Genomic DNA, 18,008 nt, shown 5'->3' on the forward strand with positions numbered 1-18,008 from the left:
CTTGAATTATTACTTGCTTTTTCCAAACATCTCTCTTTATCCTTTGGTCAATGCCTGTACAAACTTTGAAGGCATCTTTTTGGTGGTTAGGCTCCCCAACTTTTTTTTTTTTTTCTCTAAAAAATAAAATAAAAAGAAAGGCTTCAAGTTTGACATTTTTTTTTTCATTCTTATTGAAATTTCAGCTTTAAGATCATCTCTATGAAGATTAGGGCAAAACTGACGAATAATGGATCAATTTCGAGGTAATAGTTGGTTAAATATTATCTAAAATCAAGTCTTGATTTTTCGGCCGGATGATAGAAATATTTTGAGAGTATGAAATATAATACATTTGAAAAATTCAAAATGAAGAAGATAATCGTATAATTCGTAACTTGTTATCATTGGCTTAGAGGGGAAATTTAAGAGAATCCAAATTTTGATTTTAGATTTTCATCTTAGAAATTTGTCATGGAATATTTATGTTTGGAAGATTAATGACTTTTGAGCAAGTTTGAATTTAATACAAACTTCTCATGAAAGAAGTTATTAATAGCATATTAGCATCTAATGCGTCATTAGAGGCACACATTTACTATACTCGAGAGTACGCGACGGTTTGTGCAATAATGTCTTGCGATAAAAGAAAAAGATCAAGGAGAGAAAAATCAAAATATAGATGTGTGAGAAGTTTTGATTTAATATGATGATCCCATTGATTGTTGTGGTTTGTGGAGTTTGATAGTACTAGTTACAAGCAAGTACTGTAAATCCAGCCACGTGTTCATGCTTGTTGAGCTCAGGGCTAAGTTCATTGGGGGTGAAGTCTCCGAAAGTAATTTTTTCATAGGTATTTTCATAATTTCACTAATATTATGTAACATCCTAATTAGATTTCTTGGAGTATTTATATTTCTAGTTTTTAGTGAAAGATTGTAACTGTAACTACGAGTTTTCTCTGGAGGAAATCACGTAAAATCTTTGTGTGATTACATCTTGTCTTGTGTTTGTTTTTTTGAATTTTTTTTTTATTCGATTGCACCTATTTTCTTAACATTAATTCGAGCTAAGAAATTACAACGGGGAAAATTTAAATTGGGTGGAAATGTGAAATAATAAATCTAAAATAGTCTAAAGGTGTCAATGTGAGCCAGGGCTATAAACAAAACCAAGCCTGGACCTTGTCCATTGTCCATTGAAAGCACTAGAAAGTAGAAATGATATTTTGATGGTCACATGCACGTGACCTTTACAAAAGGCAAAGTACTCTAAAAGCATTTCTTTGAAGAAAAGCTGAAAGAGATGCAAAGATACTTACCTTTTAAGTTCTCAAATTCTATGAATTGGTCTCATATATATGGAGTTGGACAAAGATCTCTCTCTCTCTACAATATTAAAATGGAAGTTTGGGTCTACCATTAAATCCTAGATTGACTTATATAAAAAGAAAAATTAAAACAAGAGTTGAATGGGATATTGTGTGTGTGTGAATTTCAACCATAAGTTCCCTCTGCAAGCTTTCATGTATGTATGTATGGGTTAAAGCTGAAATTTTAATCTTGATAAGGTATTAAAGGATTTTGTTGGGTTATATCCCCTTAGAGAGAGAGAGAGATGGGCCATGGGTCCATGGCTAACATGTCGAGCAGTGAAGTGAAGTAAATATGTTTACATATGGTTGGAAAAGAATACTTGATGAGCTAAGACCCATCAATTAAAGGGAACCCATACATGTGAGTGAGTCACTTGATGTGAGACCCTAACCCTCTGATAGGATCTCCTCTTATACCTATATAGACCCACACTGTACCATTGTCAGCCCAATGGACATCAAATGGACCGAATTGGGGTCTAATAGATTTCAGATCCGAAAGGATGTCTGGTGGGATCAAAGGGGGAGCACCAAATAAATTCCTGATTTTTCACATTAATTGCACCCCCCCTCCAACAAAATTTTTTTTTTTTTGTTCTCTCAAAATGGTATATCTTTTGAGACAATTTATACAAAGGAGACTAATACTCAACATATTAAATCAAATTAGTTATCTGACATATATTAAAGACGAATATCAATCTGTTTTGATCGAGGAATCATAACCATCCAATCTATATATTACATAACCGAGGGTGCAATTATGATGATCTTTGATTTTGGAGTCCTTGAATCAGATTATAAATGGTCATCAACATCTATATACCTACAACTAATGACAAATATGATTGAACAATGGAAAATGAACAAGAAAATAGTTTTTTTTTTCTAGAAAATATGAATTTTCAAGTGTATGATTGCACATTTTCCCACCCATTGTTTTTTTCCTGCATTATAATGTCATACTCGAATTATTACCCCCACCACCCCCAAGGCCAAAAATCAATTCTCTATTTGACATTTTCTGAGGTTCACTAAAAAAATGGAATTCTTTTTCCCATTATAATTTTCATGATGAACTCATGTTCCCTTGAAAACAAATTATATACAAACATACAAATATATAAAGATGCCAAAAGAAATTATTTCGATTGATAGAAGGTAGGAATAAAGATAGGGGGGGGGGGGGGGTCTGAGAAAAAACGAGTTTTTTTTTTTCTTTTTTTGGGTTGACTATCATGAGTTGTGAATCGTGATAGATGGTGTTGATCATCCTGTTAAGCAGCACACCTAGAGATTTATAATGGAAATGATTTTATTTCTGAAAAAAAAATTTGTACACCTTGTCAATATTTTCTATAATCCTGTTCTTTTGAATGAAGTCAAATTGCAGTTAAAAATAACAAAATTAGTTTATGATATGTTAATAATAACATATTACTTAAGTGATTTTATTGTTGGTGAAATTATTGAACACAAAGCGGGGATAGCTCAGTTGGGAGAGCGTCAGACTGAAGATCTGAAGGTCGCGTGTTCGATCCACGCTCACCGCATTTTTCATATTTTTAATCCAGTCCTTTTGAATGAAGTTAAATTGCAATAATAGCATATTACTTAAGTGATTATATTTTTGGTGGAGTTCTTGTACACAAAGCGGGGATAGCTCAGTTGGGAGAGCGTCAGACTGAAGATCTGAAGGTCGCGTGTTCGATCCACGCTCACCGCATTTCCTTATTTTTTTTTATCTCCTATAATTACTTCTTAAAAAAAATTATTCTCCCCCAACCCGAAAGGGCTCAGCAGGTTCATACCAGGAGGGGTCTTGTTGTACATTGGAGCTCACATGATCATGGTTTTAAATCTCATCCGAGACCGAGACAACTCGTCCGATATGTCTTGGTATCGTCCACCAACGGGATGGATAGACAAATCAAACGTATTGGACGAGATTTAAATTGGCTGCATGGCAAGAGGGGGGATTTGAACTCAAGACCTCCATTCCTGAGGTGTGGTCTTGGTCACCACACCTTGTTAATTTTGACTCGTCCTCATCATGAATTGGGGATCTAGATTAGATGAATCATATTCCTCCATTCCACTTTATTTAGAACGAAGTATTTTGTTATTGAATGAGTGCTCATATCTGCTTTCATCATATCAATTCATAATCCTTTTGGTCTTGCTCTCACTCTTTCAAAACCTTCAATCTAAATTTTTTTAAAAACAATTAAAGTTGAATACTAGGAAAGCTCTTATAGGACATCAACCAATTCTTATATTTCTAATCTAACAAAAAGCCGAAGTTAAAAAATCCATACTGTTTGAAGTCTCATAAATTTTGAGCTGTTTGACATCAAAAGTAGGGTTCACCTTGAATGCAGAGTAGACACCAAAGAGAATCTTATTAAGGTTTTTCAGCCATGAAACCTCATTGTATAATATATTGAACCTCCGATTATAAGGTATTCTTGTCATCATCGTAGTAGCCGTAGCAAAACAATTTGGGGTCTTAACAATCATGTTCCTCCATTCAATTTGCTTTACCGTGGCTTTATTGCAAGCAACCCTCGAGGCAATGTTCAATTGGGAGAAGATCCGACATGGTCTCAACCTAAACAATCCAAAACATTCCAAGGCCATTGAATAACTCAATGGTTCAGGTTGACATGTGTTTCTTCGGTCCCAACACCATCGTTGTACATTAGCCCCTTCTAATGAAGCTAAGTACAATAGAAATGGGTGAAACAACTTTGTTTTGCTTGTTTTATCCAGGAAAAAAGAAAGAAAGCACAAGAATCAAACAAACATTCATATTGGACAAAACAAATACTTTTATTAGAATACTGATTACTTAAATCCACCTGTACGTCTTCGTGCTACATCAAAACAGAAAAGAAGGAAATACCCAATCTCTTCCATGATGGATACATATACATTGGGAGAGAAATCTTCAATGAAAGAATTGAAGAATGATTTGTACAGATTTTTTTACATACACTACTGGTGACAAAAATCTAATCACCGGACATCACATCGATCAGAACTTAAGTACAACAATAAAACAACAAATAAATAAGAATACTCACAAGAAAGTGAATATCACAATTCACAAAAGTGGTATCTTTATCTCTATGAACGATCTTCTCCTTGACCATTGTGTTTTTTGTGTGTGGATAGATTTAAGTGTGAAGGTTTGATCCTACGTCTGTGGTATTATTGCACACATAATTTACCTCACTGAGGTGGCACCTTTCTCTCCTTGACCATTGTTCTCCCTCAGGAGAATGGAACAAGGCAATGGTGATGTCAGCAAGTCTCTTCCCGCTCATTTGTTGTGATCTGTTACGTCTTTGTTGTTTTGGAGCATCCTTAATATCTAACTTGCTTTCATCATCGAGATCACTGAAAGGTCTCAAACAAGAGGTTTTTGACGATGGGGTGCAAAATGCGAAGTGCCAATTCTTGGCAATCAATGTCTGAAAGGGAAAACAATAAAGATGAATCAAAACTAGGTTTCACGATAAATAGTACAAAATGAACTAAATACGTGGATGAGTTATGGTCACCCCATGGGGTAAAACCTATGAAAGCCATTTCTAGCCGAAAAAGGGGAGTCCGGAAGTCTAAGGTTTGGAGGTCAAGAAATATTCGACCCATAGGTGACTTTGCCTTACTTCGATCACATCAAAGGTGAAGCTTTGCCAGGGTCTCCCTCATGGGCAAACAAATCAACACTGACACCTTAGCCTATAAGACTGGTGTGAGACACACACACACCCCTAGGTCAGTGCCCAAACGTCCATTTACTTGGTTTAGGCAGGAAGCTGGAGCCAGCTCCAACTCACCATTTCTTAATTGTATTTTTGCATCGATGGGTATGCAAAGTCTTTATGGGACCTATTACACCCATTTACGACGGGAAAAAAAATATTAATATGTTTAACATTTAAATGGGTTTTGTAGATTTTCAACTTACAGCTTCTCGGAGTGATTTTGAAACTTGGAAAAGTTGATCAAGATCTTCATGCTCTACACCACATAATATCCTTACCTGCAAAGAAACCCAAGAATTATTAAGCTGCAATTCTTCAAATAAAACACATTCAGCATAGGCTTCTTGCTTACAAAACTCACCAAGATATCTTGGGGCAGAGCTTCCAATATTGATCCCTTTGAGTTCAATCTTGCACTGTATGACTTCTTCTTAGGAGTTCTAAGAGAAGAACCATGTAGCCGTTTATAGTTCGACATGAGAATTCTTTTCTTCCCCATTGCTCCTGTAAAACGAACAACACCTAATTCTTCATCAGCTGCATCGACATCCGAAGTATTCAAACCAGCACACTTCAACTTAGTATTGCAATTCTTCTCCAATGCCATTCTACTGCTATTTTCAGACTATACAAAAACAGGTAGTCTTCAAAGTTCTGCATTAAGTATAAGAATTACAATAGATTAGGCATTAAGTATAAGAACTACAATAGATTAGGGAGTTGAACATTTAAATTCCAAATTAATGTAGCTATAAAATCCACAAAAAACAGGAACCTAATCCTTCATTCTAACAATAAGAAACCCTAATTTCACAAGGACAATAAAATAAAAACCACATCTTTCAATCTTAGTTGCACGCAGTAACAGAAATAGAACTGTAGACCTTCCAAAAAAACAAAAGTCTCATTTGATCAAAGTAGCAGAATCAAAACTCCAAATTCATGTATAGAAAGGGAAATTGGAGAAAACAAAGTAAGAAAAGAAAAAGTACAGATTAAATTATAAAATCATCCCCATTCATCAAAATTGAAAAAAGAACAACTTCAATCACATTTTTATTCAAAGTTTTCTCACAAGCAGTAACAGAACCAAAACCCTTCCTTTTCAAGATTAAAAAAAAAAAAAAAAACCCACAGACTATGAAACACATACCCAACCCCATTTCAAAACTCAACAAGGAGCAGTTCTAAAAATCACGTTTTTTTTTTATTTCAAAATTTCACCCAACAACATAAATAAACAAAAACCGACAAATTTCATCAAAACCCTAACTTGAGAGATTAGAAAAGGGGAAAATCACAGGAAAAAAAAAAACACATTAAACTCTAAAACCATCTACAGATCACAGATTCAAACCCCAACATCAAAATTAAATAAAAACCAATTCACATCTATAAACTACCAAAGAAAAGATTAACATCAATCCTACATCCATACCTGATGAACACCCACGAAGTTTCTCTCAGAAAATGAACAAAACTCTCAAATTCTTGTTGAACTTGCAATAATCTCAACACTACAAACTCTGTAAAACCCTTTCGAAGTGAAACTAAAACCTCAGTTACAGATTTGAAACAAAATTCTATTTTTATAAATCTACCAAATATATCTACGCGGTTTCTCCAAACACCTCAACAATGCGCGTTCGTTTCGAAATTTGCGGGCTTGGTGTGAGCTTTCATTCACTTTGTTATCCAATAAAAACGAGATACGTGGTGTACACACGAATGATATGTGTACACGTGTATTTGTTCTTACGCGCTTTTTTTTTCGTGGTCTCGGTAAAAAATTTCAATTTTAATTTGCTTAAAGAGCCGTTGGAAGATGGGACACGTGTCACTAATCGAAGACAGAGATTTTCAAATGAAAGTTCGTGTATAGTAAGTTGGTCATTTTGGGCGGCTAATGGACCTCGTGGTTATGGAGGATGGTTGGACACCAAAATTTATTATAACACACTGAAATGGAAAACTACATTTTTAAAGATGTAGAGAACAGAGATAAATTGATGATTTTTCATTCTAGATTAGATTTTAAACTAATGTAGGGGTGTCAATGGATCGATTACTGTTCGATTCCTAAAAGAACTAGAACTAGAATTACTAAATGAATCCAATGGAATCACTTCCAATTTGGATTCTTAAAGTGATGGAATGAGAAATTGAAACAATAATAAAAAAATTCTCTTTAAAATGTTTTTAATTCTTGATTACTTTTCCTTTTTGATTCGTTAAATGGGTACCCATTGACACTCATAATATAATCATCTCAAGAATTTCAATGAAGTTCAATTTCTATCATGTCTAATCCCTAATATAGAGAATTGTCTTTAATTTAAACTTTTAAATGGAGGTGGTCCATCTTTAAAATTTTGACTTTAGGAATTTTATTTTCGTTTGTTATGTTTTAAATTTCAGATTTTAGAATCGAAATTAAGAAGTTTTGATCAACGATGAGAGACGCTGGATGAAATTTCTAAAATTTGAATTTGTTATCAAACATAACCTAATACTAACGACTTAAGTTGACCAATGATCATAGAATTGGATAAAAGCTTTAGGACCTGGGAGATATGTTTGCTTAGAATTTGGTTTTTTGGAAAAATTACTTAATCCATCGTGATAGGGATGTCTTTCCAAACGCATCCTCAGTTCTAGGAATTTAACTTCTGAACAACCTAGTTAGTAAAATCCTTCTTTCTTAATGCTCCCTCACCCTAATAAGATGATGAACTCAAATCGTTGATCTTGACAATTAGAATCATTGATCTTGATGATTCATGTTGAGATAACGAGATTGATGATTGTAAAAGGTTGATCTCAACAATTTGAATAGTTGATCTCGAGATAGTTGTAGAAAGTCAATTATATTAATTAATGCAAACAAAGGCTTATTTCAATAATTTGAACTTTCTTAAATCATGGATCTCAACAATTGAAAGGGAGGTGGGGGCATTAAAAAAGAAAAGGTTCTCTACGAAAAACCGAAAAAATTAGGGTTGAGTTTAGAAAGAAATCCCTCAATCAGATTCATTTTTATTTATTTATTGGTCGAAACATATTAGATTTTAGTCATGAGTGGAATTGAAAATCCCTCCATCTGGTTCATTAAGTACTTCTCAAGTATAACATTTACTAAAACCGATGTTATATTTGACATTAATTTTATTATGTCATAATTTGCTAAAGTGACTTTAGGTTATAAAAGATATATTTTAAATTTTCTTTTGACCAAATTGCCATTCAAACAAATAAAAAAGTATTTTTTTTATTTATTTATCAAATTACCAAAACATACCAATGACAATTTTTTGAGATAAAGCATTGGAGAGGTACATGGTTTAGCATGAGAGAGGCTCGAGGATATACAATTTTCCACTTCTAAACAAGAATATGCGTTGCCCAATGGTTTTGTTTTTTTTTTTTTTTTAAAGATGAATTTCACAATATAATTAATCTTTGACTAAGCAAAAAAAAAAAAATAATAATAATAATAATAATAATGATAATAATAACTTTGAAAAATGGGAAAATGCATATTTCCATCCTCTCTCACGATAGAACCTCAAACCCAGCTTTATTACTCCAGTGCACCTAATAATCATACAAATGAAGCCAGGATTAAAAAAAAAAAAAAAACTGAAGCTGAATCTACAAAGAGCTTACAACCACCCCAAATGCAGGAGAAATCCCACAAGTGCTAGATTTCCGTAAAATAACTAGTCCGGTACAGTAAGACATCAAATATCTGTTTACTCCATTATGTTGGCGATCACCTATGGTTTTGAGAACATCCCTTGTGTTAATGATGAGAAATCGAAATCTTGCACGGATTGGGTTGGCGTGATAGAAGAAACAGAGGATGTTGAAGGAGGCCTACTGACTCCGCTGGTGCTTACACTGTTGGTTGGAGCAACTTCCCCAATAGTGTACACGCTGTAAATTGGAAAATAATGCCACATATCATAAATAAGATGACGTTAGTGTATATTAGAACTGAAATGTTTATCATAGCTTTTCCAACAATATTAAATAATTGACATTAATAAATTCTAAATATCACAAACATGCGTAGGGTGATGGTTTCAGGTTTAATGCTACTAGTATGACAACAACAACAAAGTCGTATCTCAAAAGATTCAGAGTTGGCTAAATGATTCTGTTTCTTCATTCCACTTAACCCTTTTTCTATTAAAAGCGAGTTCATATATTTCACTATCTTCATCCAAGTTCTTTTGGGTCTTCCTCTCTCTTTTAGGATTTTCAATTTTCAATTTGATATTTCTTTTGACTGTGACTGTAGTCGACCTTAGTTGAATATGTTCATCTCACTTGACTTGCTCAAGTATATCACACATTGGAGCGACTACTACATTTTTCATGAATGCATTCGTTTTTAATTTTATCTTTCCTAATCTTTCCACTCATCCATATCAACATCCTCACCTATGCTACAAATCTGTTTAGCAGATTTTCTTGCCAATTTGCCATCTTTGGGGAAGCATCCTTTTTAATTGTATAATAGTTTCATTCTTTTATAAAATGTGCAAGCTATTTTATTATAAGAGTGGAGATGCAAGCAGAACTAAATTCATAGAATTACCTAGATGTTGGCAAAGAAACAGATTCCCCTGATATATGTGATGGTCTGACATTTCCCGTCTGGTGCACAAGAAAAATTTGTAAATAAGATGAAGTTTCATTTGATGCATTCTGGATCAAAGTAAGAGTACCCCATGTTTGATTTTGGCATTTTAAGAGAAATCACCTGCATATATTTCTGTAGTTCACTCTGACCCGTTACAGGCATGATCATGCCAGGGAACTGATATCCGAGGTTTGGGCAGTTTTGAGTCGGCAAGCTGCCCATGAGTACATGGGCACCGTTGGAGCCTGGGTGCTGTTGGGTATTGATAGGAATTGTTGAGACCCCGGCGGCAGTGGACTTAGCTGCAGCAGCCATGAGAAGAGACTGTTGCTGAGCCAGTATAGCAAGTTGCTGTTGGCGGATGGAAAATGGCGAGACCATATTGGACTGCACCATATCATACACTATAACATAAGAAACATAACTCTTTTCCAAACCAGGCAACAAAAATTAATAAAATAATTATTATAACCATTTCAGTTATTGGGCCTAAAAATGTAAATTAATACAACAAAATATTAACCATATTGGCAAATGGTAACAATAATCTCAATAGTAATATATACTACTATTACAGATAAAACTCAGCTTTGTTAGGGGCCCTAGACTTGGCACAACTCATCAAAGCAAGCCCATACACTATAAATTTACTTAATTGAGAATTCCTAAACGAATTTTAGGGTAAAAAATGTGCACCAAACTTGGTGCACCTCACAAACACCATAAATGCACACACTATCCACTAAATTCAACTCCAAATAGGTTTTCCAAGTCCAATTTCAACGGGACTGGGTTAGAAAAAAATTCCACTTCACAAGAAAAATAAAGTTTGGAACCTGAAATCAAGGTCAAAGCTAGTCATCTCAAGCAAAGAAAAAAACAAACGAGTTGCTTTATGATACAATCAGCATTTATACTATACTAGGACTGCCTACAAAATTTCAAGTTTACAAGAAAGGCAGCGAGTTTTTCAACACACTGACACTAACAAATGACTAGGATCAAGTTTACTAGAATGGCATTGTTAGTGTTCACTGTTCAATGCTGCAGGTCACTTCATTTGACTAGGATCCATCCATTCATAGTAACCAGTTCACAGACATACATAAGATGGTTCTACGGCATATACCTTTTCAAATAGGCTCATGATGTCGCTTTTTACATCTTTCTGAGGTTTCTCTGAAACTGGAGTTGGTGTGAGTGATGGAGTATCCATAAATAAATCCTCAAGTCCAGATGTGGATTGGGTCCTACTTTCAACTGGCTTTGTGTGACCATCTTCTTTCTCTGTTGAAGATGCGGATTCTGCAGCTGTAAATTTCGAAGTTCAAAGTCGATGGAAACAATGGAGTAAAATTAATGTAATTGCACCAACTAAAACTAAGAACCCTCTCACAAGGAAAATGTTAGCAAACAAAAGCATCAAATCTAGCAATGATTACATATGATGCTGCCGATTGGCAAAGAAACACTCACACTGGAATCCTGCCCAAGCATCATCATCAAGGGAAGGAGTCTCTGAACCATTTTCACTCGGACCATCCACAGAGAGCATATTGAAAAGATCAGTAGCAAAATCAACTTTTGGAGGTGAGGCAACTGGTGTAGCATTAGTTGCCTTTGTCGTTGATTCAACCTTCAGTGCAACAGACCCTGGAGTATGCACAACTGCTGCCGGTTTTGGAGTAGGAGAGAGCTGTTTATCAGGAAAAACAAGTCAGATGTCAGATTCTTTAAATCCTAAATAGGGAAAGTAAAGTGGGTAACTAGAGGAAGTAAATCTCATACAAACAAAGCTTGGCAGGGAAACTAAGTCCATCCCTATAAAATATGAAGTAGGTTTACAAAAATTACGATTAGTAACTTCTGTATGACACAAGGCCTATATATGCCTAACCTATTATAGTAGTTGGATGTAGCAAAAAAACCATATCACTATGGAAGCACTTGAGTATTTTTATGTGTAACTAATGGTTTCTTCCTAGCATTAAATTCTCAATTTGATCAAGTCATTTAGTCTAGTAGCATGGACTCTTCTAACATGGTGGAGTGCCCATGACAGATTCCGACACTAAATGGGTTCTAATGCGACACTCGATTTTTTAAGTTTTACTTTTTCCTCTGTCATTTCAAGGTATTGATTAGCATTTATTATACATTATGAATTATAAAACAAAACAAAAAATTCACATGAAGACTTCTTTTACATGCTTCAAGTGAAGTACATATTGGAGAAAGAAAAACAAAAACTGTATTAGATAATGAAATCCATGCTGAAGCTGTGTTGAAAAAGAGGAGAACACCAAACTGAATCCAAGTAGATAAAAGACTAACATATAAATTAATTTACCTGGTCAGATACTTTAGGAGCCAAGGGAATACTGGTTTTTGCAGCATGGGTACCACTCTTTGTTGCAGGTGATGGGATGTTCCTCCCCTCAGAATAATGTTCAGTGCTGTTTGTTAATCCACTACCACTTCTATCGCCAGATCCATGCTTATATACAGAAACCTTCCCTTCCCGTACTTTTGAAGGTGATTTCGTCTTTCCTTCCCTCGGAATCCATCTTTTCTCTTCATACCTGACAAAACCACGTTAATTAGTAAAAAAAACATAGCACAAAACCTAAAGCCTGTAATCAGGAAGAACAAAAAAAGGATAACAAAATCTACTGATTAATGAGCATTCTAGGAAACATACTTTGCACGGATAAAGTTCTCAATCCCAACTCGGTCATAATTTGGGGGTAGCTCTGCTTCCCAGTAGCTGTTTGACTTCTCATTCCCCATTGCTGCAATGCAACCACAACCAAATTGTCAAAAATGAAGCAGGTTGCTTGCAAATTAGGCGTAGATTTGACATCAATAACAAAAGTCTAAGAAAGAATCTACAAGCTTACATTGAATAAATGCAACCTGCTCTGGAAGCCATGTATCCAGTGCTGCAGACCTCACCTACAGCATTTATCCAAGTAAAAATCAGAAGGGGCATGTTGCAGATTGTAACTGGCCACTAGGGTAATTATAACTTCCCATGTGAATTGAGAGGAACGGAATTTTCAGGTATAAAGAAAAACCTACAACATAAAACGAGATTTTCTATTTTTATTTTTTATATATGTATACTTTTTTTAGAACATAAACTTGGGTTCTAGGGAAATTTTTTCCTGAGGAGCCAGATTCCACAGGTAACAAAAATAAGAATGAGAGGAATTCATATAAGTCTATTTTCTCCAGAACATGCAGTATAAAATGACAATGTATATGTAATGTAAGAATTAAGAGTACAATTATAGAACACATGGACATTTATGTGAATGAGTTTAAAAAGGAAGAAACCTTATTTCTCTGCCTCACTATCAAAATATGGACTAGCAAGTAAACACAAGCCACAAGTTTAAAGGAACAAATTTCATTGCACACCAAATCGGAAATTCTCAAACTATAACTTACAAATCGATGCATCACACATACATAGCAAAATAGATTTCATGCTGCCAGCCCTGACATTTGGGATAAGATTCAAGGCTGGAAGCTCCTTAAATAAGAGGGTTTTCAATGCTGAAAGCTCCTAGAAGAAGGAGGGTTTTTCCTAATGTCAACCAAAGCCTCATACCAGAGATCAAAATTGTGCATCCATTGGAAATATGAGGATCAAAAGTGCCATCCAAAGTTGCCTTTTTTGTTTGGATGGCTTCTTTTGATAAGAGTTTGACAATGATAACCTAATCCTCCGAGGTAAAATCATTTATAACCATTGTTTAATATGCAAAAAAAATGTCAAATCTATGAATCATCTCCTTCATTGCTCCTTCACAAGTGTCATTTGGTCCCATTTCCACTAGCTTTCACAAATATATTGGAGTTTGCCCCGTTTTGTATTGATCTTTTCCATAGCTGGTATTGCAATGCATTTAATGCTAAAGGAAGGATCTTATGGAGTCTCTTTCCATTTGCAATTTGGAGGGAAAATTTGGAACTAGGGAATATGAACACTAGAGCCTTTGAAGGTAAGGAAAAGGAGATTCCTGCTGTGATTTTGGATATCAAAGCTCTACTGTTCTTGTGGTCAAAGGCCCATGACAAATTCAAAAGGGTTTTCTTCAAGGAGAGTTTTTTTTTTCCCAAGGTGGGAAATTTTAGAGGTATATTTAATTTTTATTAATAATGAAAGGAGAAAGCTCAGTGATCAAGACGAACAACCAGTACTAACAAAAAGCCTTGCGTGTCTGGTCATGTAGATCATTACGTCATCCATTTTAGGTGGGAACGTGTATGCTTTTGGGCTGCCATGTGAGCATGTCCTCTTGTAATTCATTGGTGCAATGAAATCATTTTATCGTTAAAAAACAAAATTCACTAGTACAGTGCGTTGCAGCTTCTGACAGTAGTTAAACTAGTGAAGGTAACACAGTCAGAAATTTATATCTCACCTGCCATTCAATTGGGTATAGAAATTTATATCTTGTCTGCCATTCTATTTGTGCCATATATGCATTTTGAAGCAAGCTCCTGTTTGTCATTCTATTTGTGCAATTTATGCATGCTCAAACAAGCCCTAAAAATTTTAACAGGCCCAATCAACTAAATCAACCTATACATGATATTCCATCATATTAATAATGCGACTCAAAAGCAAAACATTTTTTGGATTCCATCATATTGACATTTATATAAAGAATGCAACTCAAAAATAAAATATCACCTTTGATATGTGTACCCCAAGACTTCTGTGGATTCCAGAACATTGCATGCATATGAAGATTCCCAGATTTACACTAGCCCATCTTGGACCTCTGCATAGGAAACAAGATGATGTTATCAGCCCATATGAATGAATCTCACTCAACAATAAACAAGTTCTGATCAGCCTTTCAGGATAATCTCAGAAAATTTCACTTGGTTGTGGTTGTTTGTTTATGTAGTATTTACTATCTCAAGATTGACATTGTTTTCTCTGGTGCAAAAAATTTAACAGTCATGTACATTATTTTTATTTCCCCCAAAGACATACTTGCTTTTGCAATCAGCGCACTCTCTATTTTCTGGCAACTTAAGAAGCCCCTCCAATATCTGCAAATGACACAACAGTCAAAATGAAAATCCATCTAAGGTCCAAGAGAAACAAATTAAGAGAGAGAGAGTAGGTTTTTTTTTTCCTCTTTTATCAACTAAACAAAATTGGTAACAGAAATTGGCTCAAACAAAGCATACAGTAAATGGATTAACTGACTAAGCTTTGCATTGAAAACCCAATCAACACAAGGTAAGGATAAAACTACACAAAAAGGTAAGTAACTAGCATCACTCTTAGATTGGGCATTTGAAGATGGTGCAAAATGAATCGGTCCACATGTATGTCATATGGATTGGTTATGAGTGTATGGCAAAAGCACAATCGACGTGGGGTGGAGGACGTAGGTTCAATAACTAAAAGATTATCACAATTTGTACAACCACCCATTCGGTGCCTTTTATCTAAGAAATACATCACATAGAAGTCATTGGATGATAGGGGTATTTCAATCATTTGGTACAACTTTTCCCCATAAATAAGCTACAAGGGCAACCAAGTTGGAGGGAACTTTTAACTCTCTCATGGAATCCAGACTCCTTCGTTTTAAACCCTTCCACTCATAACGGTTGTCTTCTCCGTTTAAGTTGGGCATTGGATCCACCTCATCTCTACCATTTCATCCTTTAAAGCCTTATCTGTGTAAACAACGTCATACATCTCTAGACCCACCACTTGGATGGAGAGTGGCCCAATACCGACCAACACAAGGTTCTTAATCTTCTAATCTAATGTAAACTTAGGCAAATATACAAAGGATCTTGTTAATGTGTGCCCTAAGGGCACACATTAAAGTGCAATAAAAACACTTAAAAATTGGATTTTGTACCAAAAATAACCTTGAAAAAATTATTTTTTTACCAATATACTCTTAGATTCCAATTTCCAAAGTGTATTAATTGCACTTTAACGTGTGCCCTTAGGGCTCATGTTAACAAAATTCATAGACAAATAAGGTCAACAATCCCAATAAATATCTAAAATAAACCCATGAATCTGGAATACTCAATTGTCCCGGTAGACAATATTAAGATCCAAATGAACCCGTACTATAAAAATCAACCCCAATTTCAAGATTCGTGCTTGAAAACTCCCTCTGGCTTCAATTAAACAGACACAAAGAAATAATTTTGATAACGTATTTAAACCCTAAATGCATCGATCGGATTACCACCAAACTGGAACCCTATTCAAGGATCTAAAAGTTCCAAATCCTAACATCGTTCTTACTATCACATATTAGATCGGTTCCGTCAAGTAAAAAAAGCACCCAATGCGCAATTAAGGTTTAAATGCTAAGATCAAATCCACAAATAATTCAAATAAAAACCAAAAAATCGTAAATAATAATAACAAATAAGAAAAAAAAAAAGGGAGGGGGTGGGACCTTTTTGTGCTTGGCATTGAGCTCTTTAGAGACGTTGGCCTTCTCATTCATGCTGCCCAGATACAGAGAGAGGGAGCCAAAGAACGAAGAGAAAGTCCCCTCTCTCTCTCTCTCTCTCTCTTTCTCGAATCTGTAGATGAGAATCGTGAGAGAGAAATGAAGAAGACGCAGTCACGGAAATGGCGTCTTGAGTCTTTGAGACTCTTTTTACTTCGGTGTCTTGGTTCGACACGTGGAAAATGGAGACTTTCGGTTGATCATGTTCTGTGGCACGTGTGAATGTTTACTTCCTCTCTTTGATTGAACCAAATTCGCTTTCCTAATATTTTCTCTCTCCAAAGTGGTCATATTATTGAGTTTGACATGAAATTCAAATTGATCTTATTACATATTTTTAAAATATTAAAAAAAATATATATATATAGGGTCAGGTTCAAAGGACAACCATTTCTACACACATATAGACAACGTGTTTTGTCTTATATGGGCAAAAATGTTTGGAATGGACTGATTTTTTGTGAGGATGATCTCTGTGATGAGGGGATCATCCTGGCAAAAAATCATCCCATTCCAAAACTTGTAACCCCATCAAAATTGATTTACAAAAATTGGACGGTCTATAATTTTTCAACAAAAATTGGACGGTCTAGAAGTTTCATAATGAGCTGATTTTTGGCAAGGATGATCTCCTCATCACAGAGATCATCCTCACAAAAAATCAGTCCGTTCCAAACATTTTTGCCCATATAAGACAAAACACGTTGTCTATATGTGTGTAGAAATGGTTGTCCTTTGAACCTGACCCATATATATATATATATATATATAGATATATATATATATATATAGGGAAATGTTCTGCAACAAACATTTTGGCAAAACATTTTTCAAAACATGGGTTAGAGGTTTTGGAATGAGCTGATTTTTGGTGAGATGATCTCTACGGTGAGGAGATCATCATCACCAAAAATCAGCCCATTCCAAAACTTCTAACCCCATCAAAAATGGTTTAACAAAAACTGGACGGTCAACAAATTTTCAACTTGTAAATTGGGACTAGAAGTTTTGGAATGGGCTGATTTTTAGTAAGGATGATCTCCTCACCGTAGAGATCATTCTCACCAAAAATCAGCTCATTCCAAAACCTCTAACCCATGTTTTGCCAAAATGTTTCTCAAAATGTTTGTTGCTGAACGGGACCCATATATATATATATATATATATATATGGAAATGTTCAGCACCCTAAGTTTTACCACACACTTTAACAAACGTTTTTTCTCCTACATGGGTTAGAAGTTTTGGAATGGGCTGATTTTTTGTGAGGATGATCTCTATGATTAGAAGATCATCCTCCCCAAAAATCAGCCCATTCCAAAATGTTTAGCCCCATGTTTACAAGTTGAAAATTTGTGGACCGTCCATTTTTTGTAAATCATTTTTGATGGGGTTAGAAGTTTTGGAATGAGCTGATTTTTGGTGAGGATGATCTCCTCACCATAGAGATCATCCTCACCAAAAAGCAGCCCATTCCGAAACTTCTAACCCATGTAGGACAAAACACATTTGTTAAAGTGTGTGGTAAAACTTAGGGTGCCGAACGGGACCCTATATATAATATATATATATATATATATATGTATGAGTCCCGTTATTTGGCCAACAGTTTGACAACATTTTGGCAAACACTTTTTCAAAACATAGGTTAGAGGTCTTGGAATGGGCTGATTTTTGGTGAGGATGATCTCTACAGTGAGGAGATCATCCTCACCA

The 18,008-nt window shown here is 35.0% G+C and overlaps 2 protein-coding genes and 2 non-coding genes across 6 annotated transcripts; 2 read left to right on the forward strand and 2 right to left on the reverse strand.

The window, feature by feature from the left end:
- Positions 1–2,834: 2,834 nt before the first annotated feature.
- TRNAF-GAA (transfer RNA phenylalanine (anticodon GAA)) lies at positions 2,835–2,907 on the forward strand. The gene has a single exon. It is a non-coding gene; the product is annotated as a tRNA-Phe (tRNA).
- A 100-nt stretch (positions 2,908–3,007) lies between these two features.
- TRNAF-GAA (transfer RNA phenylalanine (anticodon GAA)) lies at positions 3,008–3,080 on the forward strand. Its single transcript has one exon. It is a non-coding gene; the product is annotated as a tRNA-Phe (tRNA).
- A 1,087-nt stretch (positions 3,081–4,167) lies between these two features.
- On the reverse strand, positions 4,168–6,772 carry LOC147390380 (F-box protein At1g61340-like). Its single transcript, XM_086457922.1, has 4 exons — positions 6,566–6,772; positions 5,489–5,781; positions 5,331–5,405; positions 4,168–4,830 (listed from the first exon to the last, which is right to left on the reverse strand). Exons 2-4 carry the CDS (start codon positions 5,732–5,734, stop codon positions 4,534–4,536), a joined length of 618 nt encoding a protein of 205 aa, XP_086314048.1. The 5' UTR covers positions 5,735–5,781; positions 6,566–6,772; the 3' UTR covers positions 4,168–4,533.
- A 1,799-nt stretch (positions 6,773–8,571) lies between these two features.
- On the reverse strand, positions 8,572–16,431 carry LOC147390381 (ADP-ribosylation factor GTPase-activating protein AGD5-like). 3 transcript variants are annotated; one of them, XM_086457920.1, is made up of 12 exons: positions 16,237–16,431; positions 14,790–14,848; positions 14,481–14,571; positions 12,676–12,730; positions 12,477–12,567; positions 12,126–12,357; positions 11,252–11,471; positions 10,905–11,086; positions 9,896–10,162; positions 9,731–9,789; positions 8,904–9,063; positions 8,572–8,721 (listed from the first exon to the last, which is right to left on the reverse strand). In XM_086457920.1, exons 1-11 carry the CDS (start codon positions 16,285–16,287, stop codon positions 8,904–8,906), a joined length of 1,467 nt encoding a protein of 488 aa, XP_086314046.1. In that variant the 5' UTR covers positions 16,288–16,431; the 3' UTR covers positions 8,572–8,721. The 3 variants fall into 3 exon arrangements, with proteins under 3 accessions (XP_086314046.1, XP_086314045.1, XP_086314047.1); XM_086457919.1 differs by lacking the exon at positions 8,572–8,721 and having other exon boundaries at positions 8,806–9,063; XM_086457921.1 differs by lacking the exons at positions 8,572–8,721; positions 14,790–14,848 and having other exon boundaries at positions 8,806–9,063; positions 16,237–16,425.
- Between the last annotated feature and the right edge of the window lie 1,577 nt (positions 16,432–18,008).

This window comes from Akebia trifoliata, chromosome 11, assembly GCF_017979445.1.
Source record: "Akebia trifoliata isolate Shusen 1 chromosome 11, ASM1797944v1, whole genome shotgun sequence".
Classification (NCBI taxonomy): Eukaryota; Viridiplantae; Streptophyta; class Magnoliopsida; order Ranunculales; family Lardizabalaceae; genus Akebia; species Akebia trifoliata.

Bases quoted from the DNA above. Each gene is read 5' to 3' on its own strand.
- LOC147390380 (XM_086457922.1), bottom strand. From the start codon at position 5,734: ATGGCATTGGAGAAGAATTGCAATACTAAGTTGAAGTGTGCTGGTTTG. The intron at 5,406-5,488 runs GTGAGTTTTGTA...GTTTCTTTGCAG, and splicing joins CTCTGCCCCAAGATATCTTG to GTAAGGATATTATGTGGTGT. The intron at 4,831-5,330 runs GTAAGTTGAAAA...TTTCCCTTTCAG, and splicing joins CAAAATCACTCCGAGAAGCT to ACATTGATTGCCAAGAATTG.
- LOC147390381 (XM_086457920.1), bottom strand. From the start codon at position 16,287: ATGAATGAGAAGGCCAACGTCTCTAAAGAGCTCAATGCCAAGCACAAA. The intron at 12,358-12,476 runs GTATGTTTCCTA...TGGTTTTGTCAG, and splicing joins GAGAACTTTATCCGTGCAAA to GTATGAAGAGAAAAGATGGA. The intron at 11,472-12,125 runs GTAAATTAATTT...CCTGATAAACAG, and splicing joins CTCCTAAAGTATCTGACCAG to CTCTCTCCTACTCCAAAACC.